Source organism: Maylandia zebra, linkage group LG7, assembly GCF_041146795.1.
Source record: "Maylandia zebra isolate NMK-2024a linkage group LG7, Mzebra_GT3a, whole genome shotgun sequence".
Lineage (NCBI taxonomy): Eukaryota > Metazoa > Chordata > Actinopteri > Cichliformes > Cichlidae > Maylandia > Maylandia zebra.
The window spans coordinates 46,722,162-46,749,126 of record NC_135173.1 but is presented as its reverse complement, the minus strand read 5'-3'; the positions used below and the strand labels follow the sequence as shown (position 1 = coordinate 46,749,126).

The window sequence follows — 26,965 nt, the reverse complement described above, 5'->3', positions numbered from 1 at the left end:
GAGATGCCCCAGGATGCCATCCATCGTCTCATTAGGCGCATGCCCCGATGCTGTAAAGCAAGCACTCAAGCATATAAGCCCCATACAAATGAATAGTTATGTCTATAACTTCTGTTCCCTGAAGGAGAGGAAAGAGGTACAACACATAAGTATGGGATATCACGCCCTCGCGTGTCTTGGCTGAAGAAACCTTTATTCACGCCTTTAAGGCAGATGACGTGTGATGACACGCGCACGGTTCCGCCTGCATATATAGCCGCTGTCATCACAGTCATCCCTCAGTTTGATAGCCGCTCTTCACCGAGCCAAACTGCTCAGTGGGGCCACCTTGTGTTGTACCTCATTCCTCTCCTTCAGGGAACAGAAGTTATAGACATAACTATTCGTTCCCTTTCAGTCGATTCACTCGGTACAACACATAAGTATGGGACATATATACATGCCCTGCAGAGCAGCCACCGAACCGGAATCGGACCACCACATCTTTAGTGAGTGGTAGACCCAGCGGAAAGGACAGCATGAGCCACCGAAGGGGCTGTAACGTCCAACCGATAAAACCGCACAAAAGTGTGTGGTGATGCCCAACTAGCTGCCGCACAAATATCAGCTACAGGCACCCCTTTAAAAAGAGCTCATGAGGTCGCCATCCCCCTGGTGGAATGAGCTCTCACCCCGTGGGGCAAAGCAAGACCTCTGGTGCCGTATGCCAGTGAGATAGCTTCTATAATCCAGTGGGACAGCCTCGGTTTCGACAGAGCTCTACCTCTATTTGGATTAGCGAAGCAGACAAACAGCTGGTCACATAAACGCACATTCTGAGTGCGCTCAATGTAGGTGCGTAGCACATGCACTGGACAAAGAGAATGCATCCTCCTCTGCTCCTCAGATGCAAAAGGAGGGGAGCAAAAGCTCAGCAACTCAAACTCCATTGAGCTATAAAATGCAGGCATGATCTTGGGAAAATAGGCAGCATTTGGACGCAATACGACCTCGTGGCCATCAGGAGAGAACTGTGTGCAGGAGGGATGCACAGACAGCGCATGAAGGTCACCCACTCGCTTTGCCAAAGCCAAAGCGAGAAGTAATGCAGTCTTATATGAAAGAAATTTCATATCCACAGACTCAATGGGTTCAAACGGGGGCTACAAAGGGCCTCCAGCACCAAAGACAAGTCCCAAGCAGGGACACTGGACTTAAGCACGGGCCTCAGCCGGTGAACTCCTTTCAGAAAACGTATGGCGAGGGGATGTGCACCTAGTGTCACCCCGTCAAAGCCAATATGACAAGCAGATATAGCTGCTAAATAAACCTTAATTGTCGAAAATGAAAGGCCCTTATCCAGCAGCTCCTGCAGGAATGTCAAAACATCCACAATAGAGCACTGAAATGGGAGTGTGGCGGTCCTGGCACCATTGCTCGAAGGCTCGCCATTTGTAAGCGTACAAGCCTCTAGTAGATGAGGCCCTAGCGCTCTGAATTGTCGCTATCACACTAGGTGGCAAACCCTTAGCAATCAAGTTTAACCTCTCAGCAGGTAAGCATGAAGGCGCCACAGGTCTGGGCACGGATGAAACACTTCTGCACAAGCCTGAGAGGGGAGATCCCTGTGGAGAGGAAGCTGCCAAGGACTCGCTGCTAGCAGGCTGATTATCTCTGCATACCACGACCTTGTGGGCCACCAAGGGGCCACTAGAATCAGAGAGAGGGAATGCCGACGCGCTCTCTCTAGAACTGGAGATATAATTTCTACTGGGGGAAATGCATACAGGAGCACGTCTGGCTATTGGTGCGCTAGCGCATCCAAGCCCAAGGGTGCATCATGGTCAATTATGGAGAAGAACAGGGGGCAGTGAGTATTTACCCTGGAAGCAAAAATATCTATTTGCTTCCAGGGTATCTAGGTCCCAAATCTGAGCCACTATTAAAGGGTGTAACCTCCGTTCTCTCACCAGAGGACCCCCCCTGGAGAGAAGGTCCGGCCCCAGGTTTGGGTGGGTGGGTGATTAAACTGAGCGAGGCAGCGATGAAACGCGGCCACTCTGTGCTCTGACAAACGTGCGTGGCTGGAAAGCGCGGATTCAGCGAGGTGAAGAGCGTAAGAACTGAGGGATGACTGTGATGCTATATGTGCAGGCGGGGCCGTGCGCGTGTCATCACACGTCATCTGCCTTAAAGGCGTGAATAAAGGTTTCTTCAGCCAGGACACGCGAGGGCATGATATCCCATTCTTACGTGTTGTACCGAGTGAATCGACTGAAGGGGAACTACTGAATTCCATTTTGAGTTTTTGCAATCAGAGTTTGCGTTTTTTTTATTTTTTATTATTATTATTATTATTTTTTTCCTAATTTATGTCACTTTGATTTTTAGAGTTGCTTTAAACTCAGCCCTCTATAAGATGATCATTTTTATTACCATCAAACGATGGCGCATCCTCTTATTTCTGACATCTTTACCAGTCCATATCAGTGTAAATATCCCAGCACAGGTTTTTTCCTCCTGAGGTCTGATGTGTTTTCAAAGTTTCTTTAATTTTTTTAGCAGTGTGAATTAAGATTATGTGATTTTAGCTTCTTTAGACATCCATAATAAGTTGATGTAACTCACTACTGTTTTTTTGAAAATATTTTTATTGAAAAAAGAAAACAACAGTACTTGCGGTTACCGAAATACAATCAACCCTTCTTCATTTTCCTAAGTAAATAAACTTATATAAAACAACGCATTCTAAAACACAGCCATCAAACATGTGAGAGGAATATAACAGTAACAGAAGTGCATTTAAACAGGCAATTCCTCTAGACTAGCAAAATAAGAGATAAAGGGTTGCCACTTGTGAAAAAATTTGGCTGTGCAACCTCTCAACGTATATTTAATTTTTCAAGTTTTAAAAAAAAAAACATGACATCTTTAAGCCACCGGGAAATAGTAGGATACTGAACAGACTTCCAATGCAACAATATTAGACGTCTCGCTAATAGGGATGTGAAAGCTATAATATCCTTTTGTGTGGAATCAAGTGTAAGTGAGCGAACAGGAATCCCAAATACAGCAATCAGAGGACAAGGATGAAGAGCTACCCCAAGAACAGTTGACATAATAGCAAAATACCCTGTCCAGAAACCTTGTAGCTCAGGACACAGAAAAAACATGTGGCTAAGGTGACAAGGAGAACGATGGCATTTATCGCATTTATTTTCCACTTCTGGATACAATTCAGAAAGTCTAGACTTAGAGAAATGCACCCTGTGTATGACCTTAGTAACTCACTACTGTTAAACATATCTTAATTTTCTGAGACAATAAATCTTCATATTTCTTTAAGTAAAAACCAGATTATAAAATTTAGTATCATACCAGTACCAGAGAGCTCTCTTTGCTGTAACAACCCAGTCTCACGACAGTTTATGAAATTGCCACAACATTTAATCTAGTGATTCATGTTCCGCATAACAAATTTCCAGTCTTATATTTGTGTCCTTGAACATGACTTTTCATCTGTCTCTTTTTATATGTACAAATTCATGTCCATAGACATGAAATGCTTTCCACTTTTAAAAGGCATTTGGAGGGTGGAGGTGGAGCAAATCATTTTGCCACCACTCACGAAGACCCAGGTTTGAGTGATGCACGTCACAGACGTTCGTTCGTATCACTCTAAAACACGCCAGTATTTAGCTTAGAAAAAAAAGATCAGGTTCCACTTCTTTTAAAGCTTTATTTTCTGGGTTGCCATGGTGACACCTACCCGCTTTCTCTGGACAAAATACCTGCTCCTGACATGAAATCTACTTCCTATTGAAATGCATTCCTTTCAAGCTGTCAGTGTTCACTGACACAAAAAACTCTCAAAACAAAACGTGACAGAAAGAAATGGACAGGTTTTTTTTTTTTGGTTTTTCCAGCCACTTCATGTTTTGTTCTGAGACTGCAGGTTGTATCAGATTTTGCTTTTTGTTGTGGCCACTCCTTGATCACAAAGAAATGTTGCATTTTGATTTATTTCCAATGGTTTATTAAAAAAGAAATGTGCTTACTGTTTACGATGCTAATGATTAAATCAATATGAATTTCCACATTTAAACAGCGCCCATTTTGCCTCCGTTCACCTGGCACTTCTACTCTTCTGAGTGTTAAACTCAGAGATACACAAGATTTACCTACCGCACATATTTCCTTATCTGCCACGAAAATAATGGCGATTTAGGTCTGTTATCGTCACCAGTCTTGTAGTTGTTCATCAAGAGCAGCACACTGATTGCCGTTCAGATAGCTAGACTTGCCATGGTTCATTTAGGACTGTTAACATCTGTGTGTACCTTGAAACCACACTCGGTAAGACTTAACACGCAAGAGCTGTAGATCAACTTTACACATCTGTGCTCTGCTATTGCATTATTTATACTTGTTTGTAATCCAAACTGAAAGGTATCTAATATTTGCAGATCGTAATAGTTTGCATCCATTTTTTTTTCTTCTCTTTTTTTGTTATAATGCACTTAACACTGCGGTGTTCCCTCGAGTTTATGTTCCTGTGTACTTGTGGAGCCTGTTCAGACATGCAGAAGAGCAGCTCATCGTGCTTTCTGTGTACACTCTTTCTGCTGACTTGTTACTTTTGCAGCAACAACTTTCAAAGTCTTTCGTTCCGCTTGCAACACTGAACTGGAGCACTTAGCAGTCAGCTATTTCCCACTTTTATTTTCAGTGTTTGAGTGGGTTTCTTCCTCTCTTTATTTGACTTTTTTGTCCTTTAGTCTGTCCTTTCTGATCTTCCTCTTTTTCTTGTCTTTTTTAAATACAATGCTAAGTCACAGCTTGTGCTATCAAGCTGAAGAAGAGGACGATTTAAGTGACAAAAGTGAAAGCAACACACCAGTGCACTGAAGTCATTTGATAATAAATGATAGATTTCTCTCACGTGATTCACTTTTTCATAAGACTCTACTGATCACAACATGAGCACAATAGGATACCAAACATGTTACTCTGAGGTTTCTTTAGATGCATCCTGTTTTACAGGCCTGTTTAAAAACATTTCAGGGCCTCACTATTGTCCATAAATGCTGCAGCTTGAGTTTGTGACTGCTATTAGTGAGACGGCATAGATGGAAAAAACAAAAGTGACTAGCAACTTCCCCTGCCCTGGGTCACTGACTGCCTTTGAATTGCAGTGCCTGCTTGTTTATTGGGTTTCAGCTGAGAATGACTGGCATCCTGCCTCTTCCTGTACTGTTATATGTGCATGTGTGAACCCACCAAGAGTCCTAGAAACACGGGATGCATCCCAGTTGAGGCCTTCGTCTGCAATTGCTTTCATCACGAGCGCTCACTTATCAGATAGGACAGGTTGAAATAAAGCTAATCAAAGGCCCATGAATGGATGAATGGATGTCTGAGCGCTTTTATGTGTTAGTGTGATCAAAACTACAGGTTAAAGGGAGGAGATGATAAGAGTGGGGGACACTACTGAAGTTCATCATGAGTTGCCAAGTTTTTCTGCTTCTGCAGCTTCCCTCCCATCTTTGATATTTCAGCGAGATTCCCTGCAGTTCACATGCTAGTGTCCCTCGCATTTCCATTTTTATAAATTTCCTCGGGGGGAGAAAGCCTTGTTTGTTTACTCCATGTTATAACTGGCTGTGTGCCATATTTCTCATTGCCCTCCACACTGTCCGTTTCTATTCCTGCTTGATTTGCGCCTTCCCCAATGCTGCAGAAGGTTTTTGTAACTGAGCCACATAACTATATTTAAATTTATGGCTCTCGATGATAAAATTATAGTCTTTAACAGAAGGCTTTGCCACAAGTCTGAAAACTCAAGCGGTTTAACAAATTCCAAACATTTTCTGCTGTTACAATAGTAGATGTGAAGAATTGTGCATCCTTTGCTGGAGGGTGAACTCTGTAAATGCTTGTATTTGTATGTGGATCACACAAGCATGTTATAACTAACTAGGTCATTGTGATGAGACTACTGTTCATCTAAACTATATATAGTGCTAAAATGAAAATGATGAAGAGGCTGTTTTGTCTCTGTAGCCTGAATGCACAATGATTTTCCTCAGCAGACTAACAGAGAATTCTCCAAGCCCACTCATCCCTCTTTAATTCACTTACACAGTAAATTAGACTCTTGATACACTCTTAAAGGGAAGATCATGATGATAGAGGGGAAATGAAGTGCAGGTGATTCAGCAATTCATTACATTTTTGTAGAGTATTTTGTGATTCAAGTAAACATCTTTGTGTGGTGATTTCATGTGCACATGTGCAGCCTTTTTACTTTTATTAGTGATGATTATCTCATACTGTTTAGACATGAAAATGTAATCTATGAAGGTTATGTTTAATGCAGCATCACTTCATTCCTTAATCAGTCTTCAAGGGTAAATGTGGTGCCGTGAGAAACATCTGTTTTACGGGTAACTACCACAGTGGTGGTTTTGAGTACGTTGGCAGGTGTTTTGTGTGTCTGGATTCTCCGTGTGGTAGCATCCCCACTGTGCAAGATGAATCTTTACAGCTGTGTAGTTGAGATCAAAATGAAGGACTTGTTGGAAGACTTGCAGATTATCAGCTCAAGAAGTAGTGAATATAGTACTGCAGAAGTAGGAAGGTCAAGAAAAGACCTGTGATGAGGCTGCTGTAATCCCATCGCCAGGGGATCTGTTTTTAACTCATCCAGGCACAGGACTGGCGAGCTTATGCCACAGTAAGTTCACAGGAATAGCTGGTAATCCTCTAGAATTAATCAAACTTGCATACCGTGATTACCTAATCAGGTCTGCACACAAACTGTGCTTGATGTCAAAGTCAGATTTGTTGTTTTATGGGTTATAAGCTATGAAACATTCTGGTTTTAACGTTATCCATTAATTAATGAACCCTGTAAATGATACTTTAAATCTCTAGTTTTCACATTCAGGTCTCTGTGAGCGAGTCTTGAGAAGTGAGCGTATGAAGCAGACCTTTTTTGTTACTGTATTCTGATCTTTTTTTAGAGTTAATGCATTTTGCAGTGCTGTTGGTTTGCAGTTTTTCTTATTTTTACCCATCACTAAGATTTTCAAGATCCAAGGCTGCTGATGGCTTTAACAGGCCTCAGTCTGGCTCTCTTTGTCGGTTTCTGGAAATTACCTTTTCTTCTTCCTCTTGGCTTTTCTTAAAGCTGTAGTAACAGCACTGTCACCACACTAGTAAAACCGTAAAGGGTTACTGCCATAGTCAGAGCAAAATACTGCCCTACACTGGAGCTCAGCTCAGGAGACCATAAGCAGAAGAATTTGAGTTTAGTTTGGTCATATTCGAGCACCGCAGCAGTCTTTATATGCAAACCTTGGATCGTTAACGCAGACACTGGAGTCAAGATCAGGTTTCGTGTCATGTTTCATTCCACAAGCTCTCAGTTTCAGCCGTTTCCTACAGAGCTCTTTGCGTGTGTGTTGTGGAAAAAGTACAAGAAAATGCTGTACAGAGCTTTCGGTGTAAATGGGCTGTTTTGAAATGCTAACAAAATTGTGATTGTCAGTTTTTTCTTAGCCTATATAACTTTGAACTGTCTCAACAGTTGAGACGGTTCAAGCTTGTGCCATGAAGGGTCGCGGCACAGATGTGTGCAGTTGGATGTTTATTGTTCTATTGTGTCTGTGATGGTGTTACAAATATAGATATGGAAAACAACTTGGGCATTAATTAAATACCCGAAAAACCTGATCAAAAAATTTTTTTTCTAGCATGTTTGTGTAGGTAATACTTGTAGCCGAACACCACATCAGATGGTCTAGTTGCGTCATTTTTCTTAAGATAACCACTATGATTATAAAAACATAATAACGTTAATTATAAAAGGCCTTTAAACTTATCACAATTATCCACTTCTGCAGTGATTGTCATTGCAGACCTGTTGTTCCAGACCTGCAGCTTCAGTGTTTTCCGTTCTGTGATTTTAAGCTTCCTCCCTTCCTTGCTTCCTCCTCCACCCTCCTGCTGTGATGTGGGCTTTTCTTTCTCTGTTCCTTCCATTATCTAGTCTTCATAAAGTGTTCTTTATTAATTGACATGATCTGATGGCACATGAAAAGGAGCGCCCAGCTATGGAAACAGTTTCACTGTAACAACAACAACAACAACAACAGTGCTCGATTCTTACTGTAGCCAAATTATGGTGAGACATTACGAGCAGAAACTGTGTAAAGTCCATATATACTCACAGAAATGTGCAAAAAGGCTACTTAGTCAGACTTTATCTGTGCTAAATTAGAAACCTGTCACTGACAAGGGCTTCAGACTTAATCTGTTATAGTTTCTGTTGTTGTCTGAAAAGGCACTCATCTTATTGTCTCGCACCTTTTCCTAATTTTTCCTGTCAACAGTTATGTTTATGATGTTTTAATGACTTTTCCCCCCCTCTCTGTTTTCAGACTGCCAAAGGCTACATCCTTTTGTTTGATGTGCTTGGTGGAGGGGATGACAAGTACCTCTATGAGCCTGTCTATCCAAAGTGAGTGCGCCACACATTCAGACTACTTTTAAAGAGCTATCGAACCATTGTTTGATAAATGTGTTTAAGATCCCCATTAGTATCAAAGAGGGTTATAAACAGTGCGTGCTTGAAGACGAGCCTACCTTGTGATTGACATTTTGCTGCGGTTTAAGCAGCATCACTCCATTTGTGTCTTTGGGTACACAGAAAGAGGAACGGTGGGAATTTTGTGGGCTTGTCTACAGTCTGTTGACACAGAAAAGAAAAGGGAACAACAGCAACGCTCACAACAAATAGAAGCCGGGGAAAAAATTGAGATCAAAAGACACTCATGAGAAACACAAATGACCATCTGCACAACTGTGCTAGGTGTTTTAGGCAGATCCACCCCTCACTCTTCATAACAGGTTTGCAGTAACAGAAGTATGAGCCACACAGGCCTTAGAGACTGGTCACTAACCAAATCTGTATTCCCTGATTCGCTGTTGGCAAGTGGTTGCTGCCTGCTGCTGAGTGAAATCTGTAACAAAGATCACAAAAAATCTCCTTGTAATTGCTTTTGCGACTCATTTTTGTGGGGTTTCAATTAGGTGGTAGTACCTTGTACCAGGTAAAAACTACAATCGGAGAGCCTCTGCTTCAATGAAAAAGCTGTACCTTGCTGCTTCAAGCATCATGTTATAAAGGCCACAGCTGTGAGTTTAAAGGCAAACAGTTTGTGTTTCAGGTTTCTTCACAGTTTCACTTTTGTTTAGCAAGTCGTTGGAGTGGGTTTTTTTGTTTGTTTTTTTAAGGCATGTCAGTGTCTTCCATGCAAACTAGGCGCTACCAAATCAGTCACAAGGACATTATCAGTACATCATCATATACAGTGGGGCAAAAAAGTATTTAGTCAGCCACCGATTGTGCAAGTTCCCCCACCTAAAATGATGACAGAGGTCAGTAATTTGCACCAGAGGTACACTTCAACTGTGAGAGACAGAATGTGAAAAACAAATCCATGAATCCACATGGTAGGATTTGTAAAGAATTTATTCGTAAATCAGGGTGGAAAATAAGTATTTGGTCAATAACAAAAATACAACTCAATACTTTGTAACATAACCTTTGTTGGCAATAACAGAGGTCAAACGTTTACTATAGGTCTTTACCAGGTTTGCACACACAGTAGCTGGTATTTTGGCCCATTCCTCCATGCAGATCTTCTCGAGAGCAGTGATGTTTTGGGGCTGTCGCCGAGCAACACGGACTTTCAACTCCCGCCACAGATTTTCTATGGGGTTGAGGTCTGGAGACTGGCTAGGCCACTCCAGGACTTTCAAATGCTTCTTACGGAGCCACTCCTTTGTTGCCCGGGCGGTGTGTTTTGGATCATTGTCATGTTGGAAGACCCAGCCTCGTTTCATCTTCAAAGTTCTCACTGATGGAAGGAGGTTTTGGCTCAAAATCTCACGATACATGGCCCCATTCATTCTGTCCTTAACACGGATCAGTCGTCCTGTCCCCTTGGCAGAAAAACAGCCCCATAGCATGATGTTTCCACCCCCATGCTTCACAGTAGGTATGGTGTTCTTGGGATGCAACTCAGTATTCTTCTTCCTCCAAACACGACGAGTTGAGTTTATACCAAAAAGTTCTACTTTGGTTTCATCTGACCACATGACATTCTCCCAATCCTCTGCTGTATCATCCATGTGCTCTCTGGCAAACTTCAGACGGGCCTGGACATGCGCTGGCTTCAGCAGCGGAACACGTCTGGCACTGCGGGATTTGATTCCCTGCCGTTGTAGTGTGTTACTGATGGTGACCTTTGTTACTTTGGTCCCAGCTCTCTGCAGGTCATTCACCAGGTCCCCCCGTGTGGTTCTGGGATCTTTGCTCACCGTTCTCATGATCATTTTGACCCCACGGGATGAGATCTTGCGTGGAGCCCCAGATCGAGGGAGATTATCAGTGGTCTTGTATGTCTTCCATTTTCTGATGATTGCTCCCACAGTTGATTTTTTCACACCAAGCTGCTTGCCTATTGTAGATTCACTCTTCCCAGTCTGGTGCAGGTCTACAATACTTTTCCTGGTGTCCTTCGAAAGCTCTTTGGTCTTGGCCATGGCGGAGTTTGGAGTCTGACTGTTTGAGGCTGTGGACAGGTGTCTTTTATACAGATGATGAGTTCAAACAGGTGCCATTCATACAGGTAACGAGTGGGGGACAGAAAAGCTTCTTACAGAAGACGTTACAGGTCTGTGAGAGCCAGAGATTTTCCTTGTTTGAGGTGACCGAATACTTATTTTCCACCCTAATTTACGAATAAATTCTTTACAAATCCTACCATGTGGATTCATGGATTTTTTTTTTCACATTCTGTCTCTCACAGTTGAAGTGTACCTGTGGTGCCAATTACTGACCTCTGTCATCATTTTAAGTGGGGGAACTTGCACAATTGGTGGCTGACTAAATACTTTTTTGCCCCACTGTACCTCTGTGTGACCAGCAAGTACCCTCCTGCAACCACTCTGCAACTGGTTGAGAAATACACTGTGTAAGCTGGTGTTTACCAGGAGGACACTAACCTTTCTCTTGATTTTACAGTCGGTACTTTCATCCTTTATATACATATGCAGTGATTAGTTGAACAGGGCCCAGATTGCACTGGTTACCTCTTCTGTCAGTGATGTTTGCCTCGCTAAACTGCTGTGTCTCCATCACCTGTGTCTACATATACAGTCAACCATAAGAGAGAGAACAGGAAACGCTGCCTTGAAGTAAAACTCTTAACTTATTCACTCTGGCAACTGCAGTTGCCAGTTTAATCTTTTACTGTGTCTGTGATGCAGACTTTGACAGTGAAAGGTGGTTATGTAATGTTATGGGTGTGGTATCATTATGACTATCAACATGTGTGGGGGGAGGAAAGCAGTAGCAGGTATACAGGTGCAGTTTACTAGTAAACACTCTGTTTGCTCATGATTGCATTTGCGTCATTAGAGCAGGCGGTGAAATTATAGCTGCAGTTTCTCCATTACCTCCATAGCTGATCCTCGGAGGATTAGAAATATTCAGAGCACATTCAGATTTTTCATTTATTTCTTTTTTGCAGCATTTAGCTTTTTATAACTGAAAAAAACACGTTTTCCTTTTTCTTTCTTTTTTTGCCATGAAGTGTTGATTAATAGGACCGTAAGATAATTTAAACATTCAAAATCTAAAACACAATAAAATATCCATGAAGTTTAGCAAAGTGAATACTTTTCCGTCTGCTTAGGGATGTTTGCTCTCTTCTCTTGCTAATTCTCCCATGTTTGTTCACCATATAAAGCATTTGTTTGATTGAAATGCGGCTCAAAGCTGTACTTCACATTCCTTTAGAGCACACCAGCAGCGTTTGAGCAAGTTAGGACATATTCAGTGTTCATTGTCAGCTCTGTGACTTTGCAATTTTAGCATTTCACTGGGTTTACTTTCACGTAACTGGGAGTAAAATGTGTGTTTGGAATGATGTGGTTGCACAGAGGAAGCCCTCGTGTGAAGGTGACCCCTGGTTTTAAGGAGGAGCAATGTGCACCCGCTCTCTCTCTGGAGATGAAGAAGCCTGTGGATCTGGAGGCCCCCATCACCAGGTAGGTGCTCTCTCATACATACTTTCTTTCTGTTGTGTCTACCTGTCTGCCTCAGCCTCACACAGGCATCAGCTCACTCCCTCTCGGTCTTTGATGTGTCATCAAGCTCACATTTACACAGGCAAATTCTCCTGCACAAACACACACACTCAAGGTTTACTCACACTCTGTCTCCATTCAAGCACTCACTGTAAACTCTCAACAATGTTTATGGCCACCCCTTGAGCTTAGCTTCATCATTATCTGTTTATGTTTCCATGTAAATAACTCTTTCTTGAACCTACAAATATTTACCTGGGTATAAATGTTCTTGTTACTTTCAAAACAGTGATTTAAAATGTCGTAAATTAAACACAGGCAGGATAGCTTCCATAAAACCTGCACAACAGAATCAGAATCACTGTTGTTCTGTGTGAGCGCTAACTATAGTGTTGGATTTGAAACATTTTAAAGATTTAAGCTGTGCACAAATGCTTCTCAGGTAGTTTATCAGCAGCTATTTAAAGGTTAAAACATTTTTTTAACAAATGTAGCTCTTTGTCAGCCATTTGGCTCACGGTAATGGCTCGAAAACATCTCTTCCTCTGATGGAAAGACAGTGTTGGCAGTGAGAGACGGCTCAGGTGCAAAGAGAAGCTAAAGTCCTCTGATGTGGATTTTTAACGGCAGAGGCCCACAGAGAGGAAATGCATGAATTGGCAAAAATGAATGAGAGGGAGGAGTGAGTGACAGATGAGCTAACTGATTAAAGCAAAGAAGACATAATTAATTCAAATCAGACTCTTGTTTTCTGGATAGTTTGTATTCAGATCATCACAGGGTGTTTTAAAGATGCAAATTGGCTGATGAGAATCCATCATTAGCTTTTTTGGTTTGTTTTTTCCATTATAGGTTTGTTGACTGTGCTTTCTCTCCAGATGTAACGTTTCTGTTTTGCCTGTTGCATTTTAACGAGTGTGAACTGTTTTTATTCCATTAATTAGGTCTTTAATTATGTCAGACAACCTGAAGTTCATTTAAATGGCTCAAACTCATTTGTAAAAATTAGGCAAATAGGGCTTGTAAATTTTTTTTATTTTTTACATGTTTATATCAGTGTGAAGACGGATCCATTTCCAGTCATTGTACTCTGTGTTAGCCTCGAATAACAGGGACAATTACCTAATGACCTCACTATATTTGTAGAAAAACAAATGTAAATCTTTCACGTTTAAAATGTTAAAGTCTAATCAATAAATCATCAGGACTTTGTGATGCAATGAATAAATTAAGAAAACAATCAACAAATTAATTGATTAAAAAGTGTGACTGAATTTACACTATACAGTGAAAGTTCAGTGACCAAAGCACATGATTTCATCAATGTTACTGTAAAAGCTTTTAGTATATATTAATGAAATGGCCAGCACGTTTAGAGTACTGGGCAAAACTCTTGGGGGAAATGGGTGCTGTGATTGTTTAAAACAAGTACAAAAATGTGGTTTGTAGAGTTCTCCTCAGACTGTATGTCAGTATTTGGTGTGACCTCCTTTATTCTTCAACGTAGTCTGAACTCTCTTAGTCAAGCTTTCTTGTAATTTCTTTAAGTTGTCTTCAGGAATAGTTCTCCAGGCTTCTTGAAGGACATTCAAATCTCTTCGTTGGATGTTGGCTGCCTTTTTGTTCTGTTCTCTGTCAAGATGACCTGACACTACTTCAGTAATCTTAAGGTCTGGGCTCTGGGGAGGCCGACCTATGACTTAGAATGATCCACAGTGTGTGTTTTTTTTTGTTTGTTTTTTCCATTTAAGTATGTTTTTACATATGAACAGTTGCTAATCAGAAGCATTCCAGATGGCAATTGCATGGTGGATCAATATCTGATGGTATTTTTATTCTTCTATCAATTTAGACTAAATCTCCAACAGCACTGACTGAAATGCAGCCCCAAACCATGACTGTAGATGCACTCTCTCCTGACCTCATCTGTAAATATTGGTGATGATCTGAACCAAAAAATTTCAAATTAGGATTAATCACCCAAAAAAGACCTGGTGCCATTCATTTTCAGTTCATGTCCAGTTCTTGTGTAACTTGGCATACTTCAGCCTTTCTTCCTGTTTCTCTTCCTTAAGAATGTTTTCCTGGTAACCACCCATTTCCAATGAGGCTTCAGTGAACAGTAGATGGACCAACCAAAGGGCACGTTCTGCAAACCACTTCAAGATATGCCAACTTTGCGGTTAATGGCGCTTGCAAATTCTCTTGTTGGTGGAAAAATGAGATTTTATGCGTGTCAACGTGTTAAAATCGAAAATGAGTTCTTTGCTCAGTTGTTTGTGGAGAAACAACACTGGTTTATCCTTTCAGTTAGAGGCCATTTATGCTTAAATGATAGATAGGTCAGTGTTGAGCGGCTTAATGAACAACAACAAATAAAGAAACATTCCTGTAACACTGATCAGGTAAGGAGTGGACTGAAAATGAGTGAAAAAGCAGCCAATGTAAAAAGAAGAACTTTGATCTTCAGAAATCGCAGAGAAATATTGCTCAAGACTATTTTCCAAAATGTATAGTTAGTGTAGCTCCCTGGACACGCAAAGTGAGGGGAGGCACTAGAACGATGGAGCCAGTCTAATACAATTGCTTTCTGCTCTATGGTGGTTTGAGTTTTGTGTTGTTTTAGTTTCTGTCTTTGTTCCAGCTATAACCCACATGTCCTGGAGCTTGACGTGTTTGACGTTTAATGAGTGACAAGAACTTTTACTGTTTCGTTTTGTCCGCCTTTTTGTTTTTGTTTGTATTGTTCCGTGTTCATCTGCCATTTCTCCTCCGCTGTCTGTGCTCGACAGAGATTACGGGGTAGTCATCTGAATTAGAGCGCTCTGTTGGCATTTCACAGGCACAGCTTGATTGTGCAGGAGATGAGTGGGTGTCTCCTGCTGCGTGAAGCTGCAGTAAAAGACGTTGCCTCCTCCACAGTGTCAGTCCACTGTGCTTAAAGCCTTTGCTTCCCTTCATTTTTCCACTTGCTCACTCTCGGCTGTTGTCGTCGTGCCTTCCTCTGTGTTAAACCTCTTACCCCTTTTTTATTTTTTTTTATTTTTAGGATACAATGAAGTACTTTACCCACACAAACACACTGTTGTTTGTTCTCTTGTGTGTTAAAAGATAGGGAGACTTGGCACTAGCAGCTACATGGCCTCATCACAGCTGCCCAGTAAAACTTTCAGTCTTCACACGGGGCACAGCTGGATGATGAATAGCCCACTGTTTTCTGTCTTGTTATGTTGTTTCTACCCTGCCTACCTAGCTCCCCCCGCTTTCTTTTACTAACTTCTTTTTTTTTTCCCTGTTCCTTTGATTAATATTTACTTTTTTAAAAAACTTCTTCCCACTAGCCTGCAGTCCCTCCAGGAGGATTTGCTGGTGTGTACCGCAGACGGTTATCTCCATGTGCTGCATTGGGATGGGCTCGGCAGCAATGGACGCAAGGCCATCTGCCTTACTACAATCCCCTTCTCATTGGACCTGCAGTCTGCTCGAGGTTAAAAGATCAATGCACTCTGCTCAAATACAACAGAGTAACATTAAAACAAAATCAGCCTACAGTAGCTTTTCAGCCGGGAAAATGTTATCTTATAAAAGAAGTTCTCCCTCCCTGTGTATTTAGGTGGCCCTTCTCTGGACCTGGAGGGGGTTCATATCCGCTGTATGGAGTACTGTGTGACCCTGGATGGCTTTGCTGTCGTACTGAGTGACGGACGCCTGGGCTTTATCACCCCACTGAGCAACACCATCACTGCAGACGTAAGGATGCTCACAGACACGCACTGGTCACGTTAAAGCACACAGACGGTCAAAACAGTTGAATTAGTCATTTTCCACAACGGCGTAATAATCGTAGTCGAGACATTGTGCGCAGTTGGCCCTTTGTTTATGTGCAGTACACAGCAGGAGGCGGTTTGTGTCAGATCTGTTCTCACTGCTCAAACTATGTTTGGTTTAAGCGAGGGTGCTGCAGGCCGGCCACATGCCATCCAGCCGTCCGCAGTGAATTCTTGAATAATTACCTGCTCTATTTTCACATGGGCAAAATTACATTACACAGACCTTATAGTAGGGAGCTGGCAGCGTAAGGGCCATTAAATGTCCAAGACGACAGAGTCAGACCTTTGCTTTCTCACATAGCGTTCCACTCAGAAATGCTCAAGGCTGCAGTGCATGTGTGAAAACTGCTGTTGTTATGGCATTAAATAGCCAATTTATTATTACAGGACACCTGACACCACGATGATAGGAACACTATAAGCCCTATTTCATGCAGCCAAATCACTAACAGCATAATGATTTCTCTGTTTCGTGAAGATAACCATGCTTTTTATTCTGCAAATCAATTGAGTGCTCTGGTTGGCTTTTAGTAGACTAGAACAGCTTGTTTCAGGGTATAAAGTTCAGAATTTCTTCTTCTTCTTTTTTTTTTTTTTTTTTTGTAGTTTTGCTTCTGTAGCTTTTCAATCAGACAGTCACTATGTGATTGAAGTGCACACTTTCAGCTTCAATTCAAAGGGTTTTACGAAACCTTTATATTGACTATTTAGCAATTATGGCCATTTTTTATACACATTTACACATTCGAGTTTATTGGACAAACTAGCGTAATTTTAAATAGAGGTTGTGTTATTACTTGGATGAAAATCATTTTCAGTCAATGACTGCCTAAAGTCTCGAAAACATGGACATAGAAAGTGTTGTTTGCTCCCTGGAGATGCTCTGCTTGGCCTTTTCTGCAGTCACCTTCAGGTGTTTGTGAAGCTCCCTGCGTTCAGTTTTATCTTCAGTAACTGAAAAGCTGCTATACTCGAGTGAGATCAGGTGACAGACTTGGCCATTGAAGAATATCCCATTTCTTTGCCTTAACTTTTACAATATTCTTTGGGTCATTATCCATGTGCACTGTGAAGCTTTGTCTGTTTTGCAGCATTTGGCTGAATCTGAGCAGAGAGTATAGCCATGTACACTTCAGAGTTCTTCCTGCTACTTCTATAAACCGTTACATCATCAATAAATAGTGAGCCCGCTCCACTGGCTCCCATACATGCTGTAACACTGTAGCCACCACATTTAAAATGATGTGAGCTGATGGATCACCATCTCACACTCTTCTCTCCTTTGTCTGCTTTGTTTTGAATAAGAACCTGGTTTAAAAACTGCTTTTCACTAATTTTGAACAAATGCAAAATTTCTGTGAAACTCTTTGAATTAAAGCTTAAAATCTGCACTTTAATCACATATTGATTGTGGTGGTGATGTACAGAGGCAAAGCCACAAAAAGTGTCTGATTATGGACCTAATTTGTTTGTGTGGAAAGTTTTGAATACCATTTATTTTTATCATTTTAGTTATTTATTTATTTATTTTCCAAGATATACATTTTTAATAGTGGCAGGAATTGGTCCCTTCCTGATTTACTGTCAGAAACTCCGATATACTTGCTTTTTCACCATGCAGGAGATGCACAGCAGTACTTCCAGAGAGCAATTATGCACACTAATAATGCAACATGTTCAAGTACACACAAAGCCAGAACAAAATGTTATTAATAATATTGCGGTAATGACTCAGTTACAGAGCTTGCGGCTTTTAGTGTTCTTGGCACGGTGAAGACCGAAATGACCATCAGGAAAAACATTTTCTTGCATCTCAGTTTACAGTTAATATTTTGGCTGGAAAATAGACAGTGGGTGTTGATTTTTAACATCAAGACATAAATGTCAGATACAAATTGTGACCAATCGAGTGATGATGTGCTTTACTCTCAGATTTATCTTTTCTTTTTTTGACAGTCTGCATCATTTTACTGTTACCTGTTATTCAAGAAGGCTTCTTGTGTTTGTCCAGCAGTTGCAGGGTGTCTGGGCAGCGGATGTGACTGATGGCACCTGTGTGGCTGTCAACAACAAGTACAGGCTGATGGCCTTTGGCTGCGCCAGGTACATGTCTCTGCAAACGTCTCCCTCTCTCGCCGTCTCCCTACATCGTTTACAGGGCAGTGCTGGAAAGCGATCTTGGGTGTGTTTGTTGAATGTGTGTGTGTGTGGTACAGAGAGGTTGTTGTCAGTGTGGTGTGTGTGTGTGTCCAGTGTGAGAATCTGTCAGTTTGTGTTTGCTGAGGCTAAGTAGTATGTACTCGTCAGGAACTCCTCACGCAGAGCAATAACGCCAGGTTGGCAGGAATTTCTCTCCATGCTGCTTCCTTTTCCCCTTCACCATGTTTCGGACACTATTTTCTACACTGTTTTGTACTATATTTTTCAAAACATTGGAAATGTATAAAGTACAAATGTTTTACTAAAGTCTTCACATATTTGAAAACAAGCTTAAGCAAAATATCGGCAGGGAGCAACTGCAGACATCCGATTTTTAAGCATCTGTGTTTAATGGCATTCACATACAGTACAGATGCTGAGCTTGTGTTGCTGTTTTAATTGTTTTCATGTATGTTTGTCTCATGTTAACGTGCAAAGAGATGCACAAACATGCTGGGGGAAGCTCACAGCACAGAATTGTAGCTAGGCCGTGACGTTTCATGCAGTTCCTCTCATCTTACACAGCATGTTACGCTGGTTGAAATGCGTGTGTTGTCATTGCAGCGGCTCGGTGCTGGTGTACATGATCGACACCACAACAGGGTCGATGCAGCTCTCCCACAAACTGGAGCTCACTCCAAAACACTACCCAGGTATCCTCATTTTACCCTCAATTCTTGTGTCTTGCTTTTTTTTTACTCCTTTTTCATCTTAGCTTAGCTCCACTTAGCATCCTTTTACAGGTTGTAATGTACATTCCTTCATCACTTTTGTTGGATTTGTGGTCCAAAGCCATAGCTCACCCTAGTGGCTGAACTGCCTTATAGACCCATGGCTGTTTAAACAATGAAAATGGCTGGTGTCTTCCTCTTGCTTTGTAGTTAAGAGCTTAGCGTAAAGACACCTTACTTTAAACTCCCGCAGAGTTTGAGGCAAGGTGTGTCATGCAATTCTCCTCCTCTTTAATTAAATAGCAGCTCCTGTAATATTATCCCAGTTGCATCACATTCTACAAACTAAGCCCTCATTAGGTTACCATTAGGTAATATCATTCTGATTTTATATAAATGTTTTTATCTACAAGAGCCAAATGTGGCACAGTTTTACCTGCAGTGGCCTTTCTGCACATTCAGTCGACTGTCATTACATGTTTGTTAAAATCCCAGTGAATCTAGAAAAGCACAAAGTGTTTGTGCAGAATCAACAGTATTGCTCTTTTGATGTCACCCAACGTGATGCCATTCACAGATTTTGCTCGTCATTATGTATAAAAATGAAAACACAACAGAACTTGGTGCATAAATAAAATAGAAAAAGAAAAAGTCCAATACAACAGTAAAACAGAAGTGTTGTAATTTCTGTGCACTCTTTGCCTTTTCAGACATCTACAACAAGACGGGCCCTGTCAAACTAATCTGCTGGTCACCTGACTGCAGCGTTGTCATGGTTACGTGGGAGTGCGGCGGCCTGTCGCTGTGGAGCGTCTTCGGAGCTCACCTCATCTGCACTCTGGGAGAGGACTTCATGTGAGTGAAGGCACAGATGCGGCCCTGCTACATTCATACAGCGTGTTCGTTTGTAATGATTTTTGTGTGTTTGCTCCCTTTAGACATCGATCTGATGGTACCAAGAAAGACCCCCTTAAAATCAGCTCTATGGTATGTAGACATTTGTTTTAAGAGTGAAAAAATCCAAATAAAAGTCTTTATTTGTGATAGAGGTGAAAACTTTTTTTGTATGCTGAATCTTGCACTTTGCCCCTTTCTAGAGCTGGGGTGCAGAAGGCTACCACCTATGGGTGCTCCCTCACAAACAGGAGAGGAGAAGACAAGAGGAGCAGGAGCAGGATGTGGAGATGGTTGCACCTCCTAACTCCAGCGCTTTGCAGGCTGGCATACTGCAGTTCCACTTCATTAAGAGCGCCCTCACAGTCAACCCCTGCACGGTGAGAAGATGCACGGTGCTGATGGAAGCATCACCGCACACACGCGCCATGCCCTGCATTTATGCTCGGTTTGCTCCTTTCTTGGCTGTTGCAGAGTAACCAGGAGCAGGTGTTACTCCACGGTGAAGACCGCCTCTACCTGACCTGCGGTGACCCCACACAGATCCATAGCAACTCTGACACACACCCACACACACACTTACACCCGCGCGACGGCAGCCCGCTGCACCCGCCCCCCAACCCCGACTCCTCTCTCTCTCAGGGACTCAGCACTTTACTGGGACACAAGCACTGGCACGTGGTCCAGGTAAGGATGTGCTTCCTCCTGCTGCTCTGCAAACTTCCTGTATGTCATTATCAAGAATAAGTTAGTGCACAGAAACTGCAGTCATTTCTGGATTATGAATTATGAAAGACAGACGCAAATAAACTGAGTAGCTTGAAGTGGCCTGTGTGTGTCAGTAAATCTAAAATTTAGCTCATTGTCATTTCATTTTTTTAAAATTGAATTTTATTTGTCCTCTAGATTCACAGCACATACCTAGAGAGCAACTGGCCTATACGGGTAAGTGTGTGTGTGTGTGTGTGTTTGACTTTAATGTTGATCTCAGTGATGTTTGATAAATAAATGCATGCATTCAGTTTTTATAAAGTAAGCTTGTTTTACATGCAGAAGAAGATAAATGTGAAGTATAGTCCTCTTTTTATGTGGAAAGTTTTGGCTTGGTTGCCTCTGGCCTCCAAAGCTCATTTTTATATGATGTAAAGCTCTATAAACAAGCTCAACTTAACTTTAAAAAAATGTCATCACACTGGTAGCAAAACCAGTGAGAGCTGTTTTTAGTTTTATGGAGTTGCTCGTTTTCTGTGTCAACACTTGAAATTGGTGTTTGGTGTATCTTACCGACGTCTGTGTATGTTTGTAAAGTTTGCAGCCATAGACACAGCAGGCCAGTGCATGGCTGTAGCAGGGAGGCGAGGCTTTGCACACTACTCCTTGTTTACAAGGAAATGGAAGTTGTTTGGGAATATCACTCAGGTATGTTGACACCTTAATAGATGACTTTGGTGCAGCGATCAATAGGTGGTCAATGACGGAAAAACCTCATCTGAGCTCTAAGATACTTTTATTTTGTCCACACGTTGAAAATACTGCCACTGTAACAAAGACAAATGTGCCAGGAATAACTTGTAACTTCATTTTTTTTTGTGAATATGAATACACACCTAGCCATGCAGTCTGCCTTCACGAGCATTTGTGAGAGAATGGGTCGTCCTAAATAGTTCACTGAATTTCAGTGTGGGGCTGTAATAGGATGCCACTGATGTAATAAGCCAGTTTGTGACATTTCCTCCAACGCGCATATCCACAGTAAGTGGTGTTACTGAAAGGCGGAAGCATTTAGGAACCACAGCAACTCAACCACAAAGTGACAGACCACATGAAGTCATAGAGCAGGGTCGCTAAGTGCTGCCTAGACGCATAGTGTGTAAAAGCCACTCTGCTGACTCAATAACTGCAGAGCTGCAAACCTCCTCTGACATTAACATCAGCACAAAAACTGTGTGTCAGGAGCTTCACAGTGTGGGTTTCCAGATCCAGACAGCTTCTATAAGTGTGTTTATTGGTGCTTCAGTACTTTTGTCCATATATTGTTTGTGCGTATGTGCGTGGAGAAAGCTATTCCATGCAAAAGCTCTAAAAATGCAGTTGAAAATACAATTAGAATAACAGTCTGTTTAAAAAATGAATTTGTACACAAAAGTGTTTTTGTTGGACAGTACCTGATAAATGTGTTGTTGCTTTTTTCTGCAGGAGCAGAACATGACAGTCACAGGAGGTCTGGCTTGGTGGAATGACTTTGTGGTGGTGGCCTGTTACAATTTTATAGACCAGCAGGAGCAGGTGAGACTGAAGCACCACCTATAATACCGCCGTGTCAAAAATCCCTTTGGTTTTTTTGTCTGATCTAATGCCTGTCTTTAATTTTGATGTCTCCGTCTGTGGTCTCTCTGTAGTTGAGACTCTATCAACGCTCATCCAACCTGGACAATGCCTTTGCTTCAGTTACTAAGCTACATTCTGACACTCTGCTGCTCAATGTCTTCAGAGACATGGTCATACTCTTCAGAGCCGACTGCTCCATCTGTCTTTATAGTATAGAGAGGAAGAACGACAGGTGGGCTTCTATACACACACGAATCCAGTCTTTACATCACAAATTAACCGTTTCCGGAGAAGAACGTCATCTGTTGGTGTTACGCTGGGCAGGTTTTATCAGTTTTTGTGCCAGTGACCATTATGGATGGAGGGCCTTATGTTGTTGGGTCCTGCTTTCAGCTGTTCATTCATCACTTTTCATGAAGGTTATATATCTGGAACGCCTTGAGAGAATTCCCACAGATTTGATACGTCGGTTTATTTGGATTTCAGAATTTGTTTGGAATACAGTGGTCAGAGTCAAGGTTGCTCGGCTCTTATTCAGGAAATTATATGCGAGTCTTAACAAAATTTTATAAAAATGTCAAATATGATGAAAATTATTCTTACAAATGAAACAAAAAACTATAATGAATGATTCTTGAGATGTTGCTTTCCTGTGACCACTTCATGACTGCCGGCCTTGAACTGGTTAAACAGAAAAATCCTTTTAACGTGAAGCTGTCACAGTAGAAAATGTAGAATCGTTGTATGGTTTTCAGCTCTTTTCTTTGCATTCTTGGATTATTTTCTTTCCCGTGCATTAGTCTTCTTTCATTAAGCTCCTGATTATTATTATCATTCCAGTCCAAACCCGACAGCCAGTGTGGAGCTGCTGCAGGAGGTGTCGATGTCCCGTTACATCCCTCATCCAGCCCTTGTGGTGTCTGTCACTCTCACGTCTGTGCGCACCGAGACTGGCATCACATTAAAAGCCCCGCAGCAGGTAGTGCAGGAACACAGTAGCATACAGCAACTGCCGATCTGTAACTACAGGTGTTTTAATAATGCCTCGTGTGTGTGTGTGTGTGTGTGTGTGTGTGTGTGTGTGTGTGTGTGTGTGTGTGTGTGTGTGTGTGTGTGTGTGTGTGTGTGTGTGTGTCAGGCCTGCATGGCAGAGAGCATTATGTTAAATCTGGCTGGCCAGTTGATCATGCTACAGCGGGACCGTTCAGGACCGCAAGTGCGAGAGAAAGACACGGCTGCTGTCAACAAGAAGCTGGTGAGTTCACACTGATATCTTTGCATGCAAAATGTTCTAATAATACTGATGTCCGTGCAAACAGAAATCAGACCTCACACCACTAAAACTGAATTTTAAATTTTAGGCATCCGCTCATAACAGCTTTGCTTTTTTTTCCCCCACTAGCTCCCATTTTGTCCCCCTGTCGTGTTGGCCCAGTGTGTGGAGAATGTTTGGACCACCTGTCGATCCAACAAGAAAAAGCGCCATCTGCTGGAGGCTCTTTGGTTGTCCTGTGGAGAAGCGGGCATGAAAGTGTGGCTGCCACTTTTCCCCCGAGACCATCGCAAACCCCACTCCTTCCTCTCCAGACGCATAATGCTGCCCTTCCACATCAACATCTACCCTTTGGCCGTGCTGTTCGAGGATGCCCTCGTACTGGGGGCAACCAATGAGACTGTGCTCTACGACGGGATGCAGGGATCCTCAGAGCCACTGGAGGCACTGTTTCCCTACTGCACAGTAGAGAGGACCTCACAGATCTACCTCCACCACATACTGAGACAGCTGCTGGTTCGCAACCTGGGTGAACAGGTACTTGGAGCAGCCTGGCTCAACATATCTGCTTATTTTTATAAGGGTTTTGCTTTGCTTGGAGTAGTTTTGACTACATTCTTTGTAAGCGATAACACAGGTCCATACTGTAATCACATTAGCCTCGTAATGTTCTTACCCTGAGCAAAAAGAACCTCGAAATCCAAGTCCGAAGAAACTGAGATACTTGTCGCCAAAGAGGAAGCCAGAAAAGAAATGAGGCTTCCAGCACTGCATTTTTAAGAGCACATAAGGCAATTTAAGATGAGATATTTGATACTGGAATACTTTTAAATGAAAAGGTTAAACCCTACTTTTTTTCCGTTTGCAATTTTGTTTAGGAAAACTTTAAATAAAGACCAAAAGGCACTGATCACGATGATGATCAGGGCATGATGATGACAAAGCTCTGAGAAACTTTCTTTTCAAATTTGTATGAATTTGTTTGAATTACCAAGAAATTCAGGTATGAAAATATTGATAGTGTGTGCGATGTTAGTATATGAGAGAATTTATTCCTTTCTTTACTGTTTCCTTTCAAGGCTTTGATGCTGGCTCAGTCATGTGCCTCCCTCCCCTACTTCCCCCATGTCATGGAGCTGATGGTTCATGTAGTGCTGGAAGAAGAGGCAACGTCGCGGGAGCCCATACCCGACCCGCTGCTTCCCACCGTTGCAAAGTTCATCACAGAGTTCCCCCTGTTCCTCCAGACCATCGTCCACTGCGCCAGGAAGACAGAGTACGCCCTGTGGAACTACCTGTTTGCAGCCGTGGGAAACCCCAAAGATCTGTTTGAGGAGTGTCTCATGGCTCAGGATCTGGACACAGCGGCCTCCTATTTGATTATACTGCAGGTAACGAGCGGAGTCAACAGCTCATATTACCATATTCTACATTCCCCACTTCAGTTAACTTTATAATGGCAGAGATTATTTGCATTTTCACCCTTGAAAATCTTTGGAAAAGAGTCTAATTTATTTTTCCAAGATCCTTAAAAAGATCCTCAAAGTCTCAGGCGTTCCTCTTTTTCTCCTCCTCCATAAAGAATATGGAGGTTCCAGCAGTGAGCAGACAGCACGCCACTCTTCTCTTCAACACGGCTCTCGAGCAGGGCAAGTGGGACCTTTGCCGGCACATGATCAGATTCCTCAAAGCCATTGGTTCAGGGGAGATGGAGACTCCGCCCCCAACACCCACTACTCAGGTGAGGAGCTGAAAATGTTACAGTGACTGTCAGTCTGGCTTCAAGCAAGGGCACCAACCTCGTACGGTTTTATCTTTATTCTGTCTTAAATTCACTGACTGTCCTTTAATGATCTTTTATTGTCTCTTCCTGTTTTATTTATTTGTTTTATTCTGTGTTATTGCACAGCTCTTTCTGACTACATGCCCATGAAAAGCACTTTTTATAAACTTTAAACTGGTAACCTTCAAACGTGTTTCTGTGTTCAGGAACCCAGCTCAACTGGAGGTTTCGAGTTCTTTAGAAATCGCAGCATCAGCTTGTCTCAGTCGGCCGACTCGGTCACCGCAGGAAAGTTCAACCTGCAGAAGACCTTCAGTATGCCTTCTGGATCTTCTGCTAAAGGGTACCTGCACATTATTTTGCATAAAAGTGGACACTAGTACTGCAGTTTGTTCAGAATGTGCTCTGCTCATCTAACTATTCCTGTCTTTTCCCTCTGTTGCATCCTCCCGCCAGTCGGGATGTGGAGTGTGCAGAGAACATGTATATCGACATGATGCTGTGGCGCCATGCCCGTCACCTCCTGGAGCAGGTGCGCCTTCGTGATCTGGGATGCTTTTCCGCTCAGCTGGGCTTCGAACTCATCGGCTGGTTATGTCGCGAGCGAAACCGCGTGGCCCGAGTTGATGATTTTGTATTGGCGCTGAAGAAGCTCCATAAGGACTTCCTCTGGCCGTTCCCTGTCATTCCTGTGGGAAACCTCAGCTCACCACTGAAGAATGGACGGTGCCGTACAGGTGAGTGAAGAACAGGAAGGTTTACAGAGAAATCAATTATTACTTTAAATATTTAAAGGTGATGGTTGAATAGCCATCCAGTATGGTGCCCCAGTTTGCATACTACTGACAATTTAATCCTTACATGCCATCACTGGCTTCATCGCTGTAATTCTTGCTGTTTTTCGTTGTTGTTTTCAGTGCTGAGCCCACGGTTGTTGAAGTCACAGTCAGCAGACAGCCTGCTGAACAACGACATGGACACGGCACCGCCTCCGACAGCTCCTGACAACCACACCTGGATGGACGGGCTTGAGCAGAGACCCAAAGACATGGACACAGCCTCTTCTGCTCACTCGAACCAGCACTCACCACAGACTCATGAGGCCTTCCTGTCACTGCTCACCAACAAAGGTAATACAACTTTAACAGTTATTCCCTTCTTTTGTTTTCATCCGCTTAAGCTGAACTTCATCTTTCACTCACTGCGCTTTCTAGTCGAGGAGTACAGCATCGGCTCGGCCACAGACCTCACAGAGACCAGCTCAGTGGTGGATGGCGACTGGACAATGGTGGACGAGAACTCGTCCACTTTGAGCCTGAGTCAGGCCGAGCTGGAGCACATCTCCATGGAGCTGGCCAACAAAGGCCCGCACAAGTCCCAGGTGCAGCTCAGGTGGGACCCCATTCAAACTATGGTCGTTTAATTCAATGCAAAATCAACACGTATATTTAAGCTGCGCCTTCTGTGTGTCTATCAGATATCTTCTCCATGTGTTCATGGAGGCGGGCTGCCTGGAGTGGTGTGTGGTGATTGGTTTGATCCTGCGGGATGCAAATGTCATCAAGCAGGTGATCAGTTTCCTGGACAACCCAGAGGTTCCTGCGGAAAATGTGCAGAGTGTCCGAAACGGATTATTAGCAGTCGATGCGTGGGCCTCCACAGACTGGTGGGTAGTTCTGTGCTGGTACCGATATTTTTAATCTATAAAAACACGTTATGTAGGGGAGAGCAGTGTGTTCTGATTTATGAGATGTCATCTTTAGTTTGGAAATTGTGACACATTTTTAATGACCACTAAATCACTGTGATTTTTTTTATTTTTTTTATATTACACAATAGGGCAGCA

At 42.5% G+C, this 26,965-nt stretch overlaps 1 protein-coding gene across 2 annotated transcripts in view; it reads left to right on the top strand.

Moving 5' to 3' along the window:
• The window catches only part of ric1 (RIC1 homolog, RAB6A GEF complex partner 1), a 46,032-nt gene that overhangs the window by 15,638 nt on the left and 3,429 nt on the right, over nucleotides 1-26,965 (top strand). Inside the window, exons 3-26 of one of the 2 annotated variants that reach the window (XM_076886509.1) lie at nucleotides 8,424-8,503; nucleotides 11,995-12,102; nucleotides 15,483-15,628; nucleotides 15,755-15,891; nucleotides 17,986-18,074; nucleotides 18,735-18,823; nucleotides 19,552-19,696; nucleotides 19,780-19,828; nucleotides 19,939-20,115; nucleotides 20,210-20,422; nucleotides 20,642-20,680; nucleotides 21,044-21,154; nucleotides 21,932-22,021; nucleotides 22,135-22,295; nucleotides 22,904-23,042; nucleotides 23,202-23,318; nucleotides 23,466-23,873; nucleotides 24,416-24,727; nucleotides 24,919-25,077; nucleotides 25,326-25,462; nucleotides 25,576-25,856; nucleotides 26,037-26,249; nucleotides 26,334-26,511; nucleotides 26,597-26,785. In XM_076886509.1, coding sequence (XP_076742624.1) covers nucleotides 8,424-8,503; nucleotides 11,995-12,102; nucleotides 15,483-15,628; nucleotides 15,755-15,891; nucleotides 17,986-18,074; nucleotides 18,735-18,823; nucleotides 19,552-19,696; nucleotides 19,780-19,828; nucleotides 19,939-20,115; nucleotides 20,210-20,422; nucleotides 20,642-20,680; nucleotides 21,044-21,154; nucleotides 21,932-22,021; nucleotides 22,135-22,295; nucleotides 22,904-23,042; nucleotides 23,202-23,318; nucleotides 23,466-23,873; nucleotides 24,416-24,727; nucleotides 24,919-25,077; nucleotides 25,326-25,462; nucleotides 25,576-25,856; nucleotides 26,037-26,249; nucleotides 26,334-26,511; nucleotides 26,597-26,785 — 3,767 coding nt within the window. Of the gene's footprint in view, nucleotides 1-8,423; nucleotides 8,504-11,994; nucleotides 12,103-15,482; nucleotides 15,629-15,754; nucleotides 15,892-17,982; nucleotides 18,075-18,734; nucleotides 18,824-19,551; nucleotides 19,697-19,779; nucleotides 19,829-19,938; nucleotides 20,116-20,209; nucleotides 20,423-20,641; nucleotides 20,681-21,043; nucleotides 21,155-21,931; nucleotides 22,022-22,134; nucleotides 22,296-22,903; nucleotides 23,043-23,201; nucleotides 23,319-23,465; nucleotides 23,874-24,415; nucleotides 24,728-24,918; nucleotides 25,078-25,325; nucleotides 25,463-25,575; nucleotides 25,857-26,036; nucleotides 26,250-26,333; nucleotides 26,512-26,596; nucleotides 26,786-26,965 lie in introns of both variants that reach the window. The other variant, XM_004538054.4, reaches the window with a different exon arrangement.